Source organism: Drosophila virilis, chromosome 2 (genome assembly GCF_030788295.1).
Source record: "Drosophila virilis strain 15010-1051.87 chromosome 2, Dvir_AGI_RSII-ME, whole genome shotgun sequence".
NCBI lineage: Eukaryota > Metazoa > Arthropoda > Insecta > Diptera > Drosophilidae > Drosophila > Drosophila virilis.
In genome coordinates, this window is record NC_091544.1 from 33,850,329 (window position 1) to 33,874,614 (window position 24,286).

At 39.3% G+C, this 24,286-nt stretch overlaps 2 protein-coding genes across 11 annotated transcripts; both read right to left on the minus strand.

Annotated features, from left to right (window-relative positions):
* Positions 1–20: 20 nt before the first annotated feature.
* Positions 21–3,928, minus strand: CRMP (Collapsin Response Mediator Protein). Of its 4 annotated transcripts, none has more exons than XM_002056727.4 (10): positions 3,824–3,895; positions 2,945–3,091; positions 2,744–2,884; positions 2,639–2,688; positions 2,299–2,573; positions 2,100–2,246; positions 1,299–1,522; positions 995–1,230; positions 421–891; positions 34–359 (listed from the first exon to the last, which is right to left on the minus strand). In XM_002056727.4, exons 2-10 carry the CDS (start codon positions 3,085–3,087, stop codon positions 280–282), a joined length of 1,767 nt encoding a protein of 588 aa, XP_002056763.1. In that variant the 5' UTR covers positions 3,088–3,091; positions 3,824–3,895; the 3' UTR covers positions 34–279. The 4 variants fall into 4 exon arrangements, with proteins under 4 accessions (XP_015026229.1, XP_002056763.1, XP_032289800.1 ...); XM_032433909.2 differs by having other exon boundaries at positions 3,706–3,890; XM_015170744.3 differs by having other exon boundaries at positions 36–359; positions 3,810–3,928.
* Positions 3,929–4,458: 530 nt separating this feature from the next.
* On the minus strand, positions 4,459–24,186 carry osa (trithorax group protein osa). Of its 7 annotated transcripts, none has more exons than XM_070206668.1 (16): positions 23,850–24,186; positions 21,063–22,116; positions 18,246–18,548; positions 17,854–18,060; positions 14,866–15,022; positions 14,435–14,809; positions 13,688–14,377; positions 13,447–13,631; positions 13,125–13,388; positions 12,272–12,490; positions 11,850–12,075; positions 10,998–11,354; positions 10,229–10,388; positions 9,875–10,070; positions 9,734–9,815; positions 4,459–9,670 (listed from the first exon to the last, which is right to left on the minus strand). In XM_070206668.1, exons 2-16 carry the CDS (start codon positions 21,987–21,989, stop codon positions 6,207–6,209), a joined length of 7,812 nt encoding a protein of 2,603 aa, XP_070062769.1. In that variant the 5' UTR covers positions 21,990–22,116; positions 23,850–24,186; the 3' UTR covers positions 4,459–6,206. The 7 variants fall into 7 exon arrangements, with proteins under 7 accessions (XP_070062769.1, XP_070062770.1, XP_070062771.1 ...); XM_070206669.1 differs by having other exon boundaries at positions 23,701–24,186; XM_070206670.1 differs by lacking the exon at positions 23,850–24,186 and adding an exon at positions 22,875–23,373.
* Positions 24,187–24,286: the final 100 nt, after the last annotated feature.

Here is a 24,286-nt window from a genome sequence, read left to right on the forward strand (position 1 = left end):
TATTTTGAAAATACCAAAAATTAAACGTAGCTTCAAATTCATAAAATTTAAACACTGAGTATATTCAACGAAAATTAAGCTATATTCAAATATATTGATGTCACTTCATTAACCTAGAAATTGATGTGAATAAACAATTTTCGCGGCTATATTTAAGTTAATTTGAGGGTATATGAATGGAATTTTTGGTGTTTGGATATCTAATTTTATATAAGCCCAGATTTTTGTTATAATGACCGCGTTGTGCGATTATTATACCCTTAAATAACGCCAGTTGCTTTACCAAAATCCAGATGATTTCCCGCCTGGCGGATTCTTAACTTTAATACAAGAACGAACACTGGATTTGTCTAGTTCCTCTAAAAAAAAAAAAAAACGAATATATGTAACAATGAAAACAACATAGTTTAGCTAACTCACCGCTAATCGAAAAAGATGATTCTTGCATGTCTCGATGGCCATCAACACGGCCACGCACAGATGGCGTGCTGCAAGGGGAACCTCCTGCCGCCAATGGCATATTACCAGCTAGCATTGCAGAAATATTTTTTTCTTCTGGTATTAGAATGTCTAATTCAGCAAATTTTTTAGCCAAGTGGCCGTTTTGATTTTCCTCGTGCTGCTCTTCAGATGATCGCACTTTTCCCTCAATAATGTCATAAACAAATGGCGGCCGTAGTGGCATTGGTATGAAACGTCCAAACCCTTCTGCAACGCGAACGGATCCATTCTCGGCACAAATTCGTCCGCGCACTAATACATATTCAGCCACACCATGAACAGTCATACCTTCGAAAATATTTATGTCACAAGCATGATGATGGGTTTCTTTAGAAATGGTACGTGTAGCCTGTGGATTCCATATAACAATATCAGCATCCGAGCCAACAGCTAAGATAACAAAAAATTTTAAAAAGGTGATATATATGTATATATTTTTTTCCAAATACGTAGACTTTTGCCACATGTAAATATTTACACATTTTCAACATACCAATTCGTCCTTTTTGTGGGTAAATATTAAAAATTTTTGCGGCATTAGTGCTAGTTACAGCCACAAATCTACATGGATCAAGAAGGCCCTGATGTACTCCCTTCTCCCACACCACCGACATCCGATCCTCAGCACCATTAACACCATTTGGTATTTTAGTAAAGTCAAATAAACCCAGTTCTTTTTGTTTCTTATTGTAGGTGCAGTTATCACTCCCTGTCACCTGTAGATCGTCGCTGCCGTATCAAAAACGATGGGAGATTGTAAGATTACTAGCAAATGTGTGTTACTACAATATACTTACTATGCTAAAGATTTCATTAATTGCCTTGGCGTTTCTGCCGACATACGAATTGGTGGACTAGTAATATAATAAACTCGTTCCGATTTGCTAACACTGCTCATACTGCGGCCAATAGAGCTTGCAAGCGTTTCACCGAACACGGAATAGCCGCTACGACGGGCACGACCTACGAGTTCTGCAGAGGACTTGGATGTTACACCGGCAACGTATAGAGGTGTCTTCATCTAAGCAGAGTTTTTATAAGAAAAATTAAAGATTTATAGGCATTAGTATTTATTTGCAGTATGTTTGATGATTTTAAGTGATATGAACAAAATTATTGGGCGATAATGCTATAGGACAATCCAGTATCTATATTACTTACTTCGCCAGAAGCTTGATCAGGATCTCGGCCGTCATTGTATCGTTACTGGCCACAAAGGTTGATTTAGCTTATAGCTCTGTTTGATTTAAGTACGGGCACAGGCTATTGGTGCCGCGCTACTTTGATGCCATTTAATTTGCACATAATATGAGTACATGTATCAGGCAATCAAAATTTATATTTTTAAAAGTGCAGCATCGGGGGTTATATTTATTGGAGTATTATCAAGTGCCACATACCGCATACATTCTTATTTATGTACAAGAGTGCATCATACTTAATGGAAATAATAATAAATTAAAAACAAAATAAACAATTAACAAGTAACATATGTATATGTACATTTATTGTAACATTTCCCTAGTTCCCACGAGCTTTATTTTATACAATTTTGACTAAATGTGCATTCGTACATTTTATTTAAATAAAATACTTACCTGGTGGGCTAAAATGCAAGCGCGGTGTACAGCCTCTGCTTCAACTTCCTCCTGCCGTGACAATTCGTGCCCCTCGGGCCCGCAGATTCCCTCGGCTAACAAATTTTTGGTATTCTTCGCTATGATGTCACCATTCTCGGCATGCACCTAGTAAATAATTAAGCTCATCGTATATGATATGCGTACAGGTTCAACTTACCATTGCCACTGCATTTAGGCTTCTAATTCGCTCGAAAATATCCAAAAGCTCAGAATCGCTTAACATGTAGAGGCCTTTATAGGCCATATACATTTTGAACGAATTTACGCCTAGTTCCTTGCATAGTATGCCAATCTCCTCGGAAACCGACTTGGACCACCAAGTTACGCCCACATGTAAAGCATAGTCACAACATACTTTAGGGTCCGCCCAGCTACGCCACTTATCGTAAGCCTCCACCATTGACTCGTGTTTCTTGGGTAGTACACAATCAACTAATTGCGATAAAATTATTATTACTAGTAACTAAACTGAAAAGTGGTATTGAAGAGGTTCCTACTTATCATTGTAGTGCCACCAGCCACTGCCGCTTTTGTTCCCCGATAAAAACTTTAAATACAAAAAAAAATGTACTATACGAAAATGCAGTTAAATGAAAACTTACTCATCAACGGTAACGTTGTCTCCTATAGGACATTGAAGATGGGTATGAGGGTCAATGCCCCCCGGTATAATCATTCTTCCCGTTGCATCTATGATACGCACGCCTCCAGGTATTGTTATTTCGAAAGCAGGCCCAACAAATCTGCATTAAGTCCAATAAGGTTAGTTATATAGTTTTTAATGGAATTTGGTTATTTTTTACTTTATGATACCATCCTCGATGTAAACGTCCGCTTTAAAACTTTTATCATGATTTACGACTTCGCCGTTTTTAATATATATTCGATTTTGGGCACTTTGTAAGTGTATGGGCACTTTCTTAACAGGCTTTGGGCTAGCAGACATTGTTCTGAAAAAGTTAGTATATTGTATTAAATGATTGTGCGGCTGCTACTAACAATTTCCACATATCAATAATCGCAAATTATTCAGATGAGATAAACACGTAAGCGGGCAGTGACCTTTATAGGCTTCAATGCGGCGAGCAGTTGCCTAAGCCTTTTATGTGGAAAGAGCAATTGTACCAAATGACTTAAACGTAATGCCTATTTAAACGCAGGAAGAAAAAACTCAATCGGTTTTTATTATTAATACATAGCTTAAGCTGGCTTTTGAAATTAACGGGTTGATTTTTTATTCGACTTACCAACCCACATACATATGTATGTACATACGTATGCATTAAAAGTGCGATAAGGTACATACATGTACATACATTGAAGCAAAAATACTAGCGGTAATACAACTTTCTGCTTTAGTTGAATCGATAAAATAGGCTTGTACACCACGAACCCTATGTTACATGCGTGTGTATAAGTATATATGCACAAAATTACAGGATAATATAATTTTCCGTATTTGTATATCCTTGCGCATGTGTGTATACGTATGTATCTTAAGACATAAAACTGAATATGTCATGTACATTTTTTCTTCTAATGTGAAAACAATTTCTTTACATACTGTATGCAGCTTAGCAGATCATTCGATCTCTAAACGAGTTTTAACTTGATATGCCCATATTCAAAAGACGGTTTTAAAATTAAGTGTTGTTTCAGCTTAATAACCTTTTATATTTAACCTTTGAAAATTCAAGGAATCTTTTTTAGCAAACCAAATAGCACACACCCACTTTTGCAGAAAAATCGGATACTGGTGCAGTTGTCGATTTAACGTTATCGATATTTTGATGTGTTCAGTGTGCCCACTTTTCAGAAATTTGCTTTACGGTTGCTTAACATTTTGGTTTTACTTTGTTGTACATCATAATATATTTGTACAAAACATTTAAGTTTACACTCAAAAGTAATATTAACATCCAATTTTTCCCATTTTTCAGCAAAATGTTCTCTCCTAACGGACCTCTAGGTCTTGAAAATATCGGTATTTTTAAATAGAATGCTTAACCTAAATTATGGGTTATCGTCCCTGTTTGTCATTTCTCGAAGGAAAACTTACTGTTCTTAGCCGAGAGGGAAAGACCAACTTCTTGCTTAGCAACTGGTTTGAAAGCGTAGTGTTGGCTTTGAGATCCTATGACTTTACGTAGTTGAACAGTTCGGCTATAAGCATTAAAAAGTCCCCACATTTACCATAAAAACTCCGATATGCCAGTCTGCATGAATGGGCGCTTAAATATTGAATGCGAAAAATCTTACATGCATTACACTTACGTCATGTAAGCTCTTACGTATATAAGTGTGTGCACATCCCCGATCATATAAAAAACACTTTATTTTATATTATATATGTATATTAATTAAATAATTAAATTAAGTTTGAGGGACATACATTTACATCCTAGCAAAATTATACACTAATAACTACAGGTAATTATATCGATATCGAGATGTTGAGTCATATTTTTGTTTTGGAAAACTACATAAATTATATATCTTTAGGGCTTCAACTGATCCTTGTGTTCCTGTTGATCGACATGACATTATACTTATGCCAGGGCTTGCTAACAGCCCAGTCTACTTGACTTCAATTTTTTTTTAAACATCAGTCCATTTTGTTATATTGCCATGTACTTTGGGCATTTATTGTTTATGCATCAAAGTACCGCTTACAACATTTCGCACATGTCCATTTTCAGGTGCTCAATAAATCTGCAATATATGTTTTCTATTGGTTTCACGTCTTTATAATAGTAAGCATGTAAGTTAATTTTGCGTGATTCTATATCGATTAGTTTGTATTCCTTTCTAATTTTTTATGAACTGTGTTTCATTAAGGTTGAATATTTTTAAATTAAGATTAAGATAAAAACTTATTAATTAAACTTGTCATTTATGCCTAAATTATGTTTAATGTAAAATTAAACCTTGTTCCAGCAGCACTTCAGTAAATAATAAAAAAAAACAACATAAAAATTACATCAAGTGCTCCCGTTCTATAATTTCTGCTTTTGTGCAGTTAGCTTGCCAAAATTATTATAAAACAAGTTTTACGAGCATCCAATGAGTTTGAATCATTCTTCGATACTTCACACATACATACATAATACGAAATGAGCTTTGCATTATAGCAACGCGAAAACAAAATACAAGATACAATTTACAAAATAGTTAAGTATGTACATTTTTTTGTTTTTATAAGGTATGTGTCTGTGTTGTTGTTTTTTTCATATCAGTTTGTCCACGTTAATATCCATTTAATTGTATTACATATTTCTTATCGGGTTACATACGCATATGCATACATAGTAAGGTTGTATGTTCATTTTATGACTTCGTATGACATAAGTAGTATAATTAAGAATTTAAAAACTAACGTCTATATATGTTTATTTTAACACACGTAATTCGTTTCTATTATTATTATTATTATTATTATTATATATATACATGTATATATATATATGTTTACATACACATATATATATATATATATATATATATATATAACGTATGCATATGTGTGTATTAGTTTTTAATTATTATTTTTTATTAAATTTAATACATAAGTATATTGTGTGCTTAACTTTTACGCATGCATATATATGCAATTAAATCTTCTGCCTTAAGTTTGACGTTGAAAATTCATTGCTAAAATTTGAAGGGGGCTATAATAACGCCAGACCATTTTTGACTTTATATTAACTATAGATTTGAGTGAAAAAATATACAGTTATTGTGTGACCATAGTGGTTGAGTGGTCATGGTGTTGTGTTAGAAGCTGTTCCAAGTTTTCCCTATTTTACTTTAAACCTACACGGTCTCTGTCGCTATGGTTTAAAGAAAATTCGCTTTTCATTACGCACATCGTGTTATATCCCATTCAGTTGATTTACATTATTTGATTAAACATTTTTAAGAGAATACAAATCGCATTCTCAAGTTTTATCAATATAATTGTATAATGTGTGTGTTCGCTCAATACGTTTAGTTTCTTTTGCAAATTCCTTCGACAGCACTAGCATTTTGCCAATAGTAAGACGTTGCCGGTAGCATTGTTGTATACTACGCAACTGCAGCTGTTGTATTCGTATTTGCTGGCGGCGGCGCAGTCGGTTGGGTCACAGTTGATGGGGGAGTTGAATTCGACGATGAAGCGGAGTCGTTTATGTGACCTAAATTGTTAGATGACATAGCGGAAGACGAAGCGGATGGAGCTTTACCCACTTGTTGCTCGCTAGGTGTCACCAAGTTGTTAAGAGTAGGCTGACTACTGCTACCCAAGCTGCTGCTATTAGTCTGATTGCTGCTGACGGTGCCGCAGCTATTACTGTTGGTGCTACTATTGCTGACATCATTAAATGTTGCCGCTGGTGGCAATTGTTGACTGCTGTTGCTGTTATCATCGTTGATAACAGCTGCCATGACCACGGCAGTTGAAGGCTTAGCATCTGCAGACACATCTGGCTGCAAGGAGGGCTCTTGTTTTACATTATTGGTCGCTGTTGGCGCAATTAGCTTTTCAGACGGCGTCTGGATGGGCCGTTGTTGCTGTTGACGTTGCTGCAACAATCTGTACTCAACTGAATGTAATGGACCGGTCCCGCGAGATACCTGGTAAAGCACTCGCGATATAATCAGTGCTACCTGTTGATCCAATATATGTGACATTACCAATCCAAGCAACCGCTGCTCCTGCTGCATAAAAAGTGATCGATTATCTGGATGCTTGGCCAAATGTAGCAACGTGCCTGCTGCTCGTCGTAACATATCTAAGCTTGTGCCCATTGAATCGGGATTTTCGCGCAGATAGTTGATACCATGCTGATTTGCGACACCCAATGCGGTTTGTTCAGCCTGTTCAATAAATGCAACAAGGTAAGAGATGCAAGGCGATTGTAGTGCTACGGTGCGAGCCATGGCACTGTCTGCTGCAGCCAGATAGTGCAGCAAGTTTACAGAAAACTCGCGCAACACTTGATCCTCGTTCCTGCACAAATGACGCGTCAGAACCGCGCATAGTTTCTCCAATCGTGAAAATGGTGGTGTCGCGATAACCAAGTCAACATTCGCATCTGTTACACACAACTTACATAGCGCTTCTAGGGCAAGGCGTTGCGGTGAGAGCGCAGAGTTCGGGCCACAAGATGGAAATGGGTCTTGGCCATGCGCACTGGGACACACCGCCCAGTGTAGTAATCCGTCAATAAGCGGACGCGCAATTAATTCATCATAACGAGAAAGTTCCAAATGCCCAGCTATATTAGCCATGGCCACGAGCATATTTTCTCGTATGGTTATTAAATATTCCCACCACCATTCGCGCTCACCCTGCAGTGAGCTGCAAGAATCGGTGAAGTCTGTATCCTCTTCTCGATCGTAGTTGCGAGTTTTAGGGGTCCGCCGCAAGTGATCGTGGTTCAGCAAGAGTAAGCGGCCGAGCACTGCTAAAAATCTCGTTGACTTAGCCAGCACTGTTTCATTCCCGGGTACAAAAGTCAAATTTCGAAAGATATTTGAAAGAGCAATGCAGCGACGTGCTAATGAGTCCTGGCTGTCGTTTACTAAGTACAAAGAGGCTTCGTCCCGCGTATAGCATTCGTCTTCGTAGCTAGAGTCGCGGCGTCGTTTTAAAACTTGCGCATCATCGCGCACTGTTGACTTCGGGTCGAATCCCTTTGGTAACGATGTGACTCCATTTGTAAGTCGTAGCTGTTGCGGTGACTCGATTTCCATATCGATGGTTCGGCAATCACTGTCTGTTAAACTGGCTCCCATAATTTCGATGTTCATCTCTTTTTTAGCGTCGACAGTTGGTTGTGCAAACTCTTCTCCTGATTTGGACTTCTTGCTGTCACTATTGGCTGTGCAAATACTGCCTACAAGCCGCCTTTTCTTATTATAAGTCTGTTGAAGAAGACTGCCATCTTCGGTACTACTTGTAGTGTCCTCCTGTTTAAGAACAGATGAAATGTCGTCTGGTCGCATCGATTTGCCACTTTTCTGTGCGACATCCTGCTTGCTCTTATACTTAGAGCGTACGAATCGAGCAAATGGAATGTTAACAATCTCTGACTTAAACACGTCGATAATACCATCAAGTGGGTCGGGTTCCGTGAAGCCATAAGTCCAAGCATTGCTGCCTACTGGTTCGAGCTGCTCATATACCTTATTAGTGTCAATATCCCAAGCTTTTTGACGCTCGTCAACAAAGATATCATGATCTGCCGTTTGAATGCGGACTGGTACACCCTTTCGCGTGACCAGAGTGTAATTTGGAGTAAACGAAAGGAGAAGCGACCGCTCTTCAGGATTAGGCTGGACACGTACCTGACCCAAGTCGATGCCCTCGTCAGCATCATCGGAGTCTTCACTGCGGCCAACACGCTTTACATCCATGTTTTCGTAGTGCCTTCTTCGGTTGTAGCTGGAGATGCTATGCACACATCGGCTTTGTCTACGTTGCAGCTTTTCTTCAATCTTCAATGATACAACAGTACCACTGTCAGCATCATCATCTGCCTCGTCTGTCGCCTCTTCACAACGTTCATCAAACATTTCGGCGAGATTCTTTTGAAAGTGTTCCAGCAGCAGGGTTAACAGACCAGGCAAATTTGATATGCCAAAGAATTGTACTGTGGAATCGTCAAACAAAAGAACATTAAGAACATCTAACGCCCATGTACACTCAGTAAGTAGACCCGAACGCATGGCCATAAAAATTCGCCATGGATCGACAGGGCACACGTCAACCTTCGTCAGGCGTTTTCGGCGATAAAGCACCGGCGTAGTTGACTCTACACTATCGTGCGGAAAGATTAACTCCTTTTTCACCAGCTGTGCACCTACGCCAGTTACTTGTGGGGAATAGGCAGCTTGCTGGTTAGACAACTGATGTGGCGGCTGCTGTTGCGTAGGCTGCATTCCCTGTCCAACTATTGGTGACTGCTTTTGTGCAATCATAGTGGCTGGTGCGCTACCAACTATGGGCACACCCGGTGAGGCGCCTCCAGATTGTGATGGGGGTGGCATAGCAAAAGGCGGCTTTACCATGCCCCCTGTCACCGGCGGCATACTTGATGTTGGTACGCCTCCATGTGGTGATTGTGTTACGGTTTGCCCCTGCTGTTGTTGTGGCGTCATTACAGGCACTCCACTGGGCATACGTTGTTGCTGTGCAACTCCAACTGGTGGACGCAATGACGATCCCGGCTGCGAAATACTTGTTTGTGGTGGCGCTTGAACCGCATTTATTTGCGCCCACTGTGGTGCCGTTTGCTGTTGTTGTTGTCCAGGCGGAGTACTCTGCTGATAAGACTGTTGTTGCTGCTGCTGCGGAGGTGGTGGGGGTTGTTGAGGTGGGTAACGATGCTGTTCCCACTGAGCTACACCCGTTTGCTGCTGTCCGTGCGGACCATGCGGACCTCCAGGAGGAGCAGCACTCCGAGGTGGGGCATTTCCCCATGATTGTGGTGCAGACGACGTGGGATACTGGGGACGATATTGTGGGTTGTTGCCTTGCCAACCACCTATAAAAAACGAATAAATAAATAAAAAGTAATAAATAAAAAAAAAAACAGTAAAACACTTACCATAAATTTGAGGCCGCGCAGCATAGCCTGGGTAAGGCTGCGAGTCTTTTATGAAGTCGGGATGTCGGCGCGGTTGGGGACTCTTTAAAAGTAAAATTTTAGTTATTTTTGTAAATATATATTCTGCAAGCTTGAATTTACTTGATCTGGCGGTCTATAGTAGTCCTGCTGATTAGGAGTACTTGGCACATAGCCACTATTTGGGGGTGCTACTGGTGCTCCACTAGCTGGTGGTCCACCCGTTACGGCTTGTGCTGGTGGCTGTGGTCCGCCCGGTGGTGCCTGACTGTAGGGTCGATTTCCATAGGGACCATACTGATTAGCGCCAGCTGGCGGGCTGTGTAAAAAAAATAACAAATTTCATTAAAAAAAAAATGGCATATGTATTTAAAACAATGGTAAATAAAATTAAGCTGAGTACGGTTGAATTTCTGAATATAAATGTATGTGTATCTGAGTGTAATGAAGATGCATGTATAGGAATTGTTCACTCACGCTTCCCCTTCGGGTCCATAAGGAGGGTACATGTTGCGATTCTGGGGTGGATATTGGCCCTGATTTGGTCCAAAAGGTTGACCAGGCGGACCAGCGGAGTTATACTGATCGCTTGAACCATATTGACCATAAGCTCCTGGTTGTGTTGGATAAGGAGAACCTGTAATAATTATAAATATGTGCTTAAATTTATTGTCATCCTACACAGTTACAAGAAACAAGTTATAGTGGCGGTACAGAAATGGACAAAAATTAAATACTAATTATTTATTGAAATTTGACTAATTAAAAAGCAGTTTAAAACACAATACAAAAATCACTGTTTTTTCTTTAGTTTGTTTAATCATATTATTACATTATTTTCTTTTTACCTTTTTAAGTACCCTTATGCAACAATTTGAGCCATTTCATAGATTTATAGTGTTAATTAAATGAATCAGCACAGTCAAACATAAAAACTAAACACTTTTTCTTTCAATAGAGACAAAGATCTAATAATTATAAATATTAATAATTATATAAATCAATTAAATTTAACAAAACACAGTTTACAACAGTTGCTTCAAAAAGTTGCTTTTAAATTGGTAAACAAGACAGATAAGGCATACAATGAAATAAGCAATGTAAAATATTTCTATGCACAAGCAATTATTCTACGACCCACATGCAGACTTAAGCCAATGAAGAGTTTAAATAATCAAATTAAAATAATGACACATTAAAATAATTTGTATAACAAAAGATAAAAAAGAAAACAAGATGAATGTACCTGGCGTTCTAGACACAGGCGTTGGATACCCAGAGCTACCCTGTGGATAAGGTACTCCAGTTCCAGGGCGCGCATGCTGCGTCGACGGCGGCCCATGTTGCTGTGGTGGTGGCGCCGGTGGTTGCTGCGACGGCGACGGCAATTGCGTTGGAATGCCTTGTTGGTGGTGTTGGTTGCCCGATTGTGGCGCTGAGTGCGGTGAATGTGGGGGCGGTGGAGGAGCACCGTGTGACGCACCACCAACTGCAGCAACAGCAACACCACCAGCGGCCACACCGCCAGCAATAGGATCTTCAAAGGGATTGCTCACATTTATGTTATCACCGGCAACAGTGGCAGCTGATTGATTTTGTGTGCCTAAAGCGGCAAGCGGCATTGATGATGATTATGGATTGATGAAGAAATTAATGAATGACACAGTATAAACGTAATAAGATTTGTAGTTGACAGGAAGGTTAAGGTTTGGTTGAGCAATGTCGAAGTTGTTTTGTAATTTTAGTGGTGCGATGTGGTGTTGTTGTTGGTGGTGTCAGATGATTTAATTTTTTATTTTTAATAATAGTGCGCCCATATTTACGTAACCAACATAAAAATGAATAAACAAATTACACACATGAAATTAATATTCAAATTAAATTGTAGGCGAACAAAATATATATGCATTATCTATTTGCAATACACATATAACATTGAAAACACAAAATATTGAAGAGGATAAGTATAATCTTACAATAATAAAATAATTGTTAATAATACACTCATATATATATACATGTGTAAATAAATATATATATATATATGTATATATATATATGAAACTCTCAGATTAATTTAATAAATAATATTGCTTACCTGGATGAGGTGCCTGCGGATTGTTTTGCGACGGTGGTCTTGGCATCTGGCCTGCTGTGGCATAATCTGGTTGTGGTCCAGCAGATGGTGGATATGCACCAGCGCCAGAGTAGCTCGTGTAGCCATCGATTGCCGAATTCGGTGCGCCACCTGGTGGTGCAGGGAAAGAATCCTGCGAGTTTGATGATCCTGTAGAATTTGTTGTTCCAGCGTCCAAATGACCACCACCGATTGGTTTGAATATTTGGGCATTGTAAGAAATAGTGAGAAAAAGTTGGGAGAAACATTATATTGATATAAAATATAAAGATAATTAGGAAAAAGGTTCTGCCGCTTGTAGCAGATTAAGTTCATTTGCAAACTATATAGCAGTATACAAGCCTAGCCTATTAAACCTCTAACCATATCATCTGTAAACACTTACCTGGTGATGGCACCGATGCTGCCTTGGTTGTCTTTTTCTTGCTACCGGCTTCCACTTGCTGAATGATGGGTAATGGATCAATGTCGCCGCGATCAAAGTGGCACTCGAATGCCAACAGATTCTTTGTATAGTGTTTCCGAAGTGTATATGCGGCGCTACTGCTAGCGCCAATGCCTAGAAGACCGGCAATATCCTTCCATGTCTTGCTCTTAGTTACCTGTCAACAACAACGAAAATATGCGTATATATTTGAAAATAACAGAGGTTAGACTATTGAGGTACATCATTAATAAATATGAAAGATACATAAAATACGAGCAATTGAAGCGTTTAACTAATACGCATTCAACAATAATTTTAGAAAATGTGTTAGTAATGAAGATATAAATCAAACTTGAAAGATAATTCTTCAAAATAAAATGTTGAACGTAACCTCTTAAGTTTAATGGCGAATAAATGTTGACACTCAGTAGAAAGTAAATATTAAAAAGTTCTTTTAAAAGCATGCTGACAAAAAATGCATGCAAAAGTGTGAAAATTATTAGATCTATCATGTTTCTGAGTCATTTAACATAATGATGTAAAAAAGACGGTAAGTACTTTCAGGTCGTACAAACGGAATGAACGGGGTTGGATGTCATGCTACTGAATATTAGGAAATGTATGACCGTTTCTTGATTGTTTCACATTTAAAGAAATCATTTTTTTAAGGGTTAGCTAAATTTTTTACTTTGGTTGGTGGTGTTTGGTGGTTTGATTGATTTGGTTGGTTGAACATTAATTTTGGTTTGTTTGATTTGGTTTTGCTAGTAAATCTAAAAAGAAGTTAGTAAAAGGAGTTACTACGGCACCTTGCATACCTCGACGAATCCGCCACGTTCTTTTACATAAATATATAACCTATATAAATCGAGTGGCTGTTTTGAAATGGTTGGGCACGCTGTTATTGGTGTACGGCGTTCCTCCATAAAAGCACGCAGTTTATCAAGCCAACCTCGCCTATCAGGATTGTCATCCATCTCATACAACTTGCAAAGCGAGTCTGATTTTTTAGTAGTTGTAATAGTACTACGAAATGGCTCTTGTTGAACAGGAACATGACTGTTAAAAACCTGCTGCAAATAGAAGAGCGGGTCATTTTGTTGAACATTTTCTAATTTAAAAAATGCTTACCGAACTAGCGGCTGGACGTGGCCAATTCGGGGGCGAATTCATTTCATAATCTTCACCAGTTGGACCAGCGCCTCCATGCATTACAGCTGGATGCGGAGATGTGCTTGGGGGAGCTAAATGACTTTGGTTATATGGATCATGTTTGCGCGACTTTGGTGTGGTACATTGTGGATCTTCGCCTGATGCTGTAACATGACAAAGTCTCAGTTATTCGTCTTAACATTTATTTAAAGGTACCCACCAGCTGACGCATTTGAAAGTGTGCTCTGTTGACTAACTTCATCCATTGGTGTACCATCTGGTCCAGTTGTAACAACTGCGGTAACTGCATGCAATGCCGTGGCTGGCGAAGACCCTGATGAACTTATGCCATTGTCTTGAGATATATGCTCAGTGTCACTTCCGGTCTGTGCGCCTAGCATAGCCTGAGGCGGCGTGCTAGTAGGTGGCCCCATACTTTGTGGCGGACCCATATGATGTGGTGGGCCCATAGGCATTGCCGGATGCATGCCGGTCGGCCCATTGCCATATCCCTGCGGCTGTGGACCGGCTGGGTTAGCACCATATCCGCCTTTGTGTTGTAAATGCTGTTTAAGATAATTAAGAGGGCGCGGAGAACCACTGCTTTGTGGTGGTGGTGGTCCAACTGGTGGCGGTGTGCCCTTGCCTTGCACGTGGTTTCCCATACCAGTGCCCATTTGTCCTGATCCACTCCCAGGTCCAGACTGTTGGGGCGAAGGTGGCACCCACTGATAGGGCGGATACTGCGAATGAGGGCTCCCACTACCGTGATTAGGCATAGATCGAGGGTAACCAGCTTGTGCGCCGGTTGGCATGCTGTTAGCTACCCCAGCGGGCTGGCTAGTTGGAGGAGGTTGTGGCCCAGTTCCATACGCTCCTGACGGATACTGAGGGCGTGGCGGGTAGTTGCCTAGTAAAATAACAAATTTTTTAAAAACGTTCAAAAGCTACGTTTTATGAATAATACCTTGAGGATATTGTTGTGGAGGATATCCCTGCGCGCCGGGACTCTGTCCCGGCAAGCTCATTTTGTAACTGCCATGTATATGCTGCGGAATTGGATAACCACCTGCAGCCCCTTGCGGCGGTGGCGGTGGTGTAGCCATATTGTTAACATTTTGGTTTGGCGCCGGTGCTGGTGGTGGCGTCTGCTGCGGAGAATTACTCGCTGAAGATGCTGAATTTGAAGCCTGTTGCTGCTGAGATTGTTGCTGAGATGATGGCCCACCCGATAGACCGTGTGGTGGCAATGGGGGTGGGCCAGAAACCACTGCTGGTTGCTGCATGGGACCGCCACTACTTGACTGATTACTCGCTGGGCGCGAAATCGGATGATTTTGTGCTAAATTAAAGCGAATTCAGTATTGGTTTAACTTACAAGAATCGTCATATACTTACCCACTGCAGGAGACATAGATCTTGAGCCCGATGAGCCGGTAGGCGAGGGTGTTGGCCTCATGACTTGCTGTGGATTAGGTGTACCGGGCGGACCAGAGCCCATACCACTATGTGCACCGCCACTTGAACTATCGTTACTATTTTGCCCAATCAGCTCCTAAATTAAAGACGCAAATAGTGTTATATATATATTGAATCAGCTTTTCTATTAAATCCTTGAAACATATTAAGAGTAATACAACCATAGTTTAGTCCCATTAGCAGAGCTTAATAAAATACTGCACTTTTTAAAAATTTTTGTTTAAATACGATCTATTCATTTATGCATGTACACCCTGCGAAAACAGTATACATAGTTCCAAAATATTAAAAATTAAAAAAATGATTCTGAATATTAAACCTCAACGGGCGATTGTAACATTTTGAGAATACAAAAAGCTGAACACAAGTGAGAACAAATAAGACATATGTATGTGCATATACTAGTAAATACATACGTACATATGTTTGTCTGCAGACAAAGCCAAATACAGAGGCTTAAGCCGACAGCAATTCGAGTCGCAGAGTAAAACGAACAGCGCGGGATCAACATTGTCGATATAAATGTTGATGAGGGGGGGAAGTGACCGCGACGGCAAAAACACTGTTCGTTTTGGTATCTGAGAAATTAAGTGAACTGAAATGAAATGTACGACGAACTGACGGGCATAGCTACGGGCAAAGTTAAAGCGCAAAACAAAAACAACAACAGCAATATCAGGCAGAGCAAAAGCTATGTATATATGTGGAACGAATAACGACGAAGCCGACGCAGACTGCAACTTGAAAGCGTGCAGAGGGACGTGGATTGGAGATGTGGCAGTGGTAGTTATGGCGCGCTTTGAGTGAGCCAACGTACGATGACAAAGACGTAGATAAGAAACAGCAACGTGAACACAGGCATACATACTCACACAGACACGTATACCACACACATTCAACGTTAAACTATAATAAAAAAAAAAATAATAATAAAAACAGCGCCAGCTATTCGTTTCTTTGCTCGTTTCTCTGTTCATTCGCTTTCGTGCCATACACATAGAAAAAAAAGCAAGAGCGTCGAGTGCTTCAAGTATGGGTGAAAAATGTGTTGGGGGGAATAGAGGCCAAGCATGGAGTATACTTGAGTAGCATAGGCGATGGCTGCGACGTTGATGACGAGAATAGCAAAGCCACCACAGGCAGCGACAGCAGAAGGCAAATGTAAAAAAACGATGAACGATGGGGCAACGCTCCTCAAGATGAAGGCGACCCACGTTTTTACGTGTGAGTGGGTTTGTACATATGTAAACGCTTGCTGCCGGCATGTAGAAAAATTACTTGGAAAGAAAAACAACCGCTACGGGAACAGCACAATGAAATAATATATAATAAAAATGCGTTTGTGCGGGCATTTGTTATTGTACAGTGTTTGCATTATTGTATAAAGTGTACAAATATTAAAAAAAATCTTAAAGCAAAGATAATGTTTTACGGGGCATGGAATTCAACTTAATAATTAAATTGTTTTAAATTATTATTATTATTAATACGAGACCGAAAAAAATAAAGGCAATATATTGTATAGTTATACTTGCAATCACACCAAACAAACTGCCGCCAAGCGCAAAAAAAGTTACTGTAAAGCCTTTGACGAATAAAAATTTAAAATTCATAGAAATAAAAATTCCTACATGAAAGGTCGGGGAGATGATTTTTCATGATTTAAATATGTTATTGCAGAATGTAGTTTATTTATCCCAATTTATATACAGACGGTAAGTGAGAATATGTAGATACACACATACATACGTTCATACATATACATTTAAGAATGTATATTTTGAAAATGGCTTTGCCTAGTTAAACATAGAAGTTAGTCAGTTTCGTAATTAATTAAATTTTTCTAAGCAGAAGAAGAGAGCAGCAAAAAATCCTTGACACAACTCAATTGTTAAACACCATTGCTGTAAAGCCCTACCGCATCTGGCGAAAATTCACGTTATTTCTAGGTGTGCGCGCCTTTTTGTATCTGCTTTTTGATTTATGTATTCGCTTGTGTTAACGGGTACCACTTGATGAGTAAAACAAATGGTTAGTAAATGTGAATGAAGATAGGAATTTCGCACGGGTAAGAAAATAAAATGAATATCATAATTCTAAAAAAAAATTTGTTCGCGTTAAAGAATTTTGTATAAATGACTAAAGCATGATAAAGGATATAATACGGGCAGTTTAGAAAATGCATTAAAAAATTATTTTATTGCGTAAATTTAAGTACAAAGCGAAACTATTCAAATATCTGATATTATTTATTAATTTGAATTTTTCTGTTATAAATTCCTACAATGGCAACACTGAATAAAAGTTAAGGTTTGCACTTAGCACTCTATCAGCTTATTATTATGGCTTCTCCTTGAACACATCTTATAAAAGAAAGTGAATTCCTTAAAGCCTAAACTTCGCGAGTAAATTTACTCGGCGTTGTCAGCACGGAATATAAAAGTGAACAGCCCGCAAGCAACAACAACCTTGGCATTGACCCAAATGCATACATATATGAAAACAGCTGCTCTTTGTAAGATCTTGAGTGTATTTGTATTTTATCTATGTATTTGTGCACACACTACAACAACATAAAGGGAATGAGAAAAAAGTGGTATGAGGCATGTTGACGGCAGCGCAACAGCGACCATTACGGACATTTTAAATGAATGAATGGGGTACTACGCATACATACTGACTCCTCTCTAAAAAATATACAAAGATTGAGAGTCCGCCAACATAAAAGTTGTTGTCATGGCCTGCACGCTGATAGCGCGATTCAGTTAAGAATGCGTACTTCGATATCGTAAAGTCTAACAAGTGATCTAGTTAGTTATCAATATTTTGGTGAGCCCTATTAACAGGACCATTGTTGTATCTTTATTTAAAAGTAGAAGCTGTTATATGTTTGTACAAAATAATTACCTGGTGTGGCGATGGTGATGCCTGCGAGGGCTGCGGTGATGGACTCGGTGCATGCCCTGGACTGCTGCTAGGTGCCGGGCCCCCACCGCTATGCGGCGCTGGCGGTTGTTGGAGTGGTGCATGATGCGGTGAGGCAGGCGGCAATGGGTGGCCAGGACCAGGACTAGGAGATGAGCTGCCCGGCCATGGTCGGTTAGGTTCGGGATACTAAAAGTATATAAAAATATCGTGATTTTGATCGTACATAAAATGAAACTATTTTTAATTTTTCCAACTTTTTATACGTATGTATACGGCATATGTACGTTCAGAGCCGCTAGTGTTTTTTGTCCCAAGTTTTTGGGAATGCGTAGCTTTATTTTTATAGAATATCGATTTAAAATGTTTCATACCTGGTGCGTTGTGTAGGCAGTTCGATGGTTGGGCCCAGTCGTCGGTAAGCCTGGTGGTGTTGGGTATCTTTGAGGGTACGGCGAATATTGAGAAGTGGGCGGTGTATTTTGTTGCTGCTGCTGTTGTTGTGAGGGTCCAGGTGGTGGCGCTCCGGGCGCTCCAGGAGCGCTAACACCTGTCTGTTGTGTAGCTTGTTGTTGCTGTTGGGCCTGCTGCTGCTGCTGTTGGGGCGAACTTGGATAGGAACCTGAGTTTTGACTGTGAGCTGGCGGATATGGTGATTGACCTCTGGAAGTATTTGTCTGTAAATTAAAAAAATATATTCCTGTTTTATTAAATTTCGTTGAAACACTCAATGTGAATATCCGTTTATAGGCAATGATTTAAATTTGTAGCACACTTTTTTTTATCAGTCAGTACTGAATACAAACGGAAAGCAAAACAGCGCCCATCTGGTACATATTTTTGTTGAGTGTTGCATAAACTTGCATTATAGTATTTTAATTAATTTTTCACAACTTATTCGGTAAGCTCTTTTACACACGAAACCAGAGTTTACATTTATGTAAAATGTACGACAGTTATGTATGAATGTTTAAAACTGTATATATGAAAATAGAATATAAGATTGACAGTTAAAAATGTGCATTTCATATAATGCAATCGCCATAGCGTGCCTGAATTTAAAAGCAGACAAAAAGACGAGGCAAACATGGAAGATTTTGATTCAACCTGATAGTATTACAAGAATCGAGAAATTTGATTCATGAAGGAAAAAGACAAGCGAAGAGACGAATCTATACTTGTAACAGTACAACGATAACCATTCACACCCTCATCGCGCCCATACCTGCGTACTTAACAACAATAACAATAACAATAAATAACAAATGTTGCTGGTAACGCTAAGGCCATAAGCCTAATGTACTAAAAAAGAGGCAAAGTCGTCGTATTATTGCAAATAGCATGGCGAAGTAAAACTTGGGAATAAAGCTGAAGTGCGATTTTGGCAACGAATGCCTTTTGCATTTGTGCGTGCGCTGAAACCGACAACTAGCAACGTTGGTTGGTCAACTAGAGGGTGACAGGAAACATGAATAGATGGTTTTGCTAAATACCGACATCTATTTGCGTTTGGCCCTTTACATATAGTGAATTCAGAAGCAGAGGAGAAATAACCAAAAAGGCAAAACTCATCATCGGTGAAAATCAAATTCAGAAATATATACTGCAGCTAAGGGTCGCAAGCTGTCTTGTTGCTGCCAACACAAAGACATCGAATGCATGAGGGAACGAATGGAATCAAACGAGTGACAGAGCAACGGATAAATTAAGATTTGTGTAAAACAGGGACTAGCCATGTTAAAGTCGGTCCGGAGTAAAATTACAATAACAGAACGAAACAAAAGTAACATGTGAAAGTGATCTAACTGAAATATATGATGAACATGAGCATATAAATATTCGTACGGAAACTATTTAAATTTAAAACGCACACCTTTTAAGCTTTCCTATCCACATAGGTGCAAGCCATTGAGTACACCTTCTTTGAGAGATATGAGTGCACAGTTTGCCTCTTTTTTAACTTATGTCTAAAAAAATCAATTCGTTTACTACCAGTTTTGAAATAAAGGTATATTAGAATATTGGGAGCATGGGTAAATGGCTGTTGTGTGATACTTCTTTGTTTTTCATTCAATGGGTTTAAATTATTTTCAGACTTATGTGCACATTAATTGAAAAAAGGCATCTATTATGATTACTTGAGCATTTTAATTATAAAATACAATAAATTTTACAGAGCTGTTTTCTTTTACGATAACTTGATAACCCGAACACCTTTTTGTATCTTATGAGTAAATGGTATGAAGTAAATGTGTAGATTTGCATACATGTAACAATATAAGAGAAAAGTTCAAATCGTACATGGGTATACTCATAAACCAATATGTAAATATATATGTTTGTTAAAAAAATGTTAAGGGAGTATCTGCATAAATCATATTTTAATATTCCTCAAGGTCTATGTCGAATGCTGACAGGTAAAAATCTACCAAATGATAGGCCCATAGCTTATGGGCATACATTTGAACCACGATTTGACATTCTATAAATCGGGAACTTCTGGTAACCAGGATTCTTTCTACTCTAAAATGAAAACTTAGGTTACAGCGTATTAAATGAGTGTTAATGAATGTACTTCATTTATATATTTATAATTATCCGAGGGAGCCCTGTATTCAGATATAAAAATATAAAATTCCAGTTATCGTGCCACATATTCGCTCATATATATTGCAATATCTAGATTTTTGCAGTTGTTATTTTATATATATATTTTTTTATTTATGCAGCATTTTGCATTGAAAAAGTGACAGCAGCTTTACCCCAAAAAGATAAAAGACTAATAAAATACAAATCAAAGCCGATTCAAAAAATGTTTTAAATAAATGAAAATATTGTACACAAAATCTAAATAACCAATTATAGCACACACAAACAGACGTGTAAATATGTCTGAATAGCAAACTAGAGCGTAAATGCAGCCATTCTTCTGCTTGCTTCATCAGGTGGTGGTGGTACCGGCAACTTCACTTGCCAACAACATGCCTTTTAATGCTTTTATGTTTTTGTTTTCCGACAACTCGTGCTTGTTCTTTTTTTAAGTTTGTACCGCGGATATACGCGAAATTTGTTAAGTGTGTCAAGTGTGTATTTGCAAACCTATAGACGGATTTGGGGAGCCTTTAAAACTTCCTTGATCGACAACGCATCGCGCGTAGTTACTATTTAAGATTGATAAGAACTCAACTTACCGGTGGTGGTGTCCTATACTGTTGCGATGGGCCCAGCTGTGGGCTGTAGGGCCTTGGGGGTGGTGCCCACCCGCCCTGTTGTGCACCGTACGGCTGGTGTTGTGGTGGCGGCGGTCCATGAGTTGGTAGTGGAGGCGGTGGCCCTCCAGGTTGCTGCTGAACATTTTGTTGATGCTGCTGTTGGGCTGCGGCAGCCACTGCCGCATTGGCAACTTGCTGGGTATCATAATTATTCGCATAGCGATGCTGGGGTGGTGGCGGCGGATTTGACGATTGTAGTAATGAATTCAGGGTTGGGGTTGGCCCCTGCGGCGGTTGACCGGGTATGTACCGCTGTTGTGGAGGTCGATTCGGGGATCCCCCAGAACCTTGCAGCTGTTGTTGTTGGTGCGGCGTTTTGCCCCCAGGAGGTGGTTGCTGCGTGGGCGCATGCCCATATCGATAGGGATCTATGTTGGGATCACCTGAGTGATAGCGCGCGTAGGCTGGATGTGCATGGGGATGTTGGACGCCGGGTGGCGGTGGCAAATGTGCCGAACCATATTCATCCTTCACACCAGGTGTATGCTCGGGTGGAAGCGGTAGTGGTCCCTGTTGTGGCGGTGGTCCACCGTGGTGCTGCATGTGTGGTGGAAGAGGCGGCCCCTGTGGCTGCTGTTGTTGTTGATGTAAATGGTGATAGTGTGACATAGCTGTTGCTGAGTCGGGAGTTGAACCTGGCAGAGCGCCAGGCGGCGGCCCGCTGTACGGATGCGGTACAGTGCCACCTTGCTGTATAATAGAATCGTTGCCGTTGTTCGGTGTGGGTGGACCCGCGGTTGGTGGTGTAGCGCCACCTGCACTGGCTGCCACAGTTGGGGATGCGCTTGCACCAGTCGCACCGCTACCACTACCTTGTGTTGATGGCGATTTTATTTTGTCATTCATGGCGTCGTCGTTTCGCAAACGATGCTTATTAAATCAAGAAGCTGTGGTTGTTGAAGAATATCCACCAACAACGTTGACGCTGATGACGACTTCCCCGACTGCAGCGGCAAATTTGAGGTTATGTTAGCTGCAAGTTTTAGAAGCAATAATTAGTTTACTTAGCTCAAATAATACAATATAAATAACACCAAGGCTCACGAAATCATAACCATAGGACAATCACAGGCTCAATACATATTTCATTTGGCCGCCAAAGATTTTGTAATTCTACATTCTGTGTATTGAAAAATCAACTACCACTACCACAGCATTCAGACTGTCCGTTTACAAATTGTCGCGCGTTGACAGCCACAAAGCGCTCTCTGGATTCTCTCTTGCGCTCTTTACATTTGGCAACTAAACACGCAAACGCCATCTCACTTGCATGAGAGTGTGGCTCTCACTGTCGCACTTACATGTGCGCGTATGGGATGTGTGTATTAGTTTTGTTTAATAGGGGAAGTAAATTATTAATTAATTATATTTCTTTTATACGTCGAATAGGAATTATTGGAATATTATTGAAAAATACAATTTTTGTTTTGTACACGTGCAACAAAACATTCAATCAACATTAATACATTTTATTAAATTGTATCTGATCAATTATTTTACAGAACTATAAATATTGCCACACATTGTTTTAATATAAATATTTCTATTGAAATATTTAAGTTATATGAAATAAGCGCTTTTTAACATTTTATGATTATCATTTATATTTTACTGATATAAAAACAATCAAAAATATTTGTAAATCCAAGTGAATTATATAGCAAATTCAAAAGCAACTGCAGACAAAACTGATATTTATTGCACACGAATTTCATACAGATATTCCCATACCTCTTCGGTCAGTTGTGTCGATCACAATATGAAATAGACTATGTATTTATGTTTAACTTAGACCGACAATCACAATGCTAGACCACAAGATTGTGCTAAACATGCATATGCATGTTAAAGATTATGTGTGCATAAAAGACAGTCATGTAAGGCAATAAGCTCTACTCATCCCAATATCAATGTGCATACAGCTTTCTGGTGGTACAATTGCAGCGTTTGTTTTATACATTTTTCATTATCCACTTTGAGTTCACTTTTCATATAATTTGCTTTTGGATTTTTTGCGCGCTCCCGTTGATTTTCTGTTTTGGAGTGCTATTTATCTCGCTTGTATTGTATGCGGCCTTTTTGTATGTCAAATAAGTGTGTACGAGCGAGACAACCACTGCTGTTGCATATAAATTTTAATGCCGAATGTGAGAACAAAACGAGTTTTCCTGTCGCGTTTTTAACAATTTGTTTTTGCTAATTTTTATTAGGTTCATTTTATTGCATTACTATGAATATCACTCTCAATTAATATATTTACGTAAATATTTTATAATTCAGGTAGCTTTTCATTCGTTTAGTGTAATAGCACTGCTCGCTGCTGCTGACGTTTATCGTTGCCGTCGTCTCGTTTATGCATCATTAAAGGTTTTTTTTTCTTTTTTTCTTTTATTTTTTTTTATACATTTTTTGCATGATTATCTTTTTGGTTTAGTTCTTTGGCTGGTAGGTTCAGATTGATACATATTGGCGAAGATGTGACCCTGTAGTGATGATGCAAGGATCTGGCTGAGAATTTAATATTTTAAGTATACACACACACGTATCTGTACCGTACCGAACTTTGAGCCTGCATGTATGTACATATTTGATTTTTACGTATCGAGCTTGTACTTTTCACTCGCTAGTGTAACGAGTCCGGTAAATTATTGGTGATTTAAGTCTTTTTCTGAACTAATCGACACACATGTACACACCCACACTTACACATAGAAATATATTCACGCATCGACCGTCCATAGACTTGCTATATACACTAAAAACGAACTCGCGTGAGAAGACAAGCTCGGTACGAGTACGAACATTACACTGTATGCAAGTCTTGTCTGCCGAAAAAAACCATTCATAACCGTCGCGCACAATAAAAAACACCTGGTAGTTATTAAATTCACACTGAGTTAGTAGCTCGAAAATGTATTCATATAATCTTTACACTTTTTCCTCTTTGTACAGTGTATTTCACTTATTTTTCATAATTTCTCAACATGACGAGCTGGCCCTATACAAAGCGATTTTAAGCGTTGCCAGACTTTTCTACTGACGCGAACAAATATGGCGGATAGTGCATTAAGAAATATTGAGCCCATCTCGATACTATCGATACTAAGATTTCCCATTTTGTATTTTTCAGAGGTGATATTCTT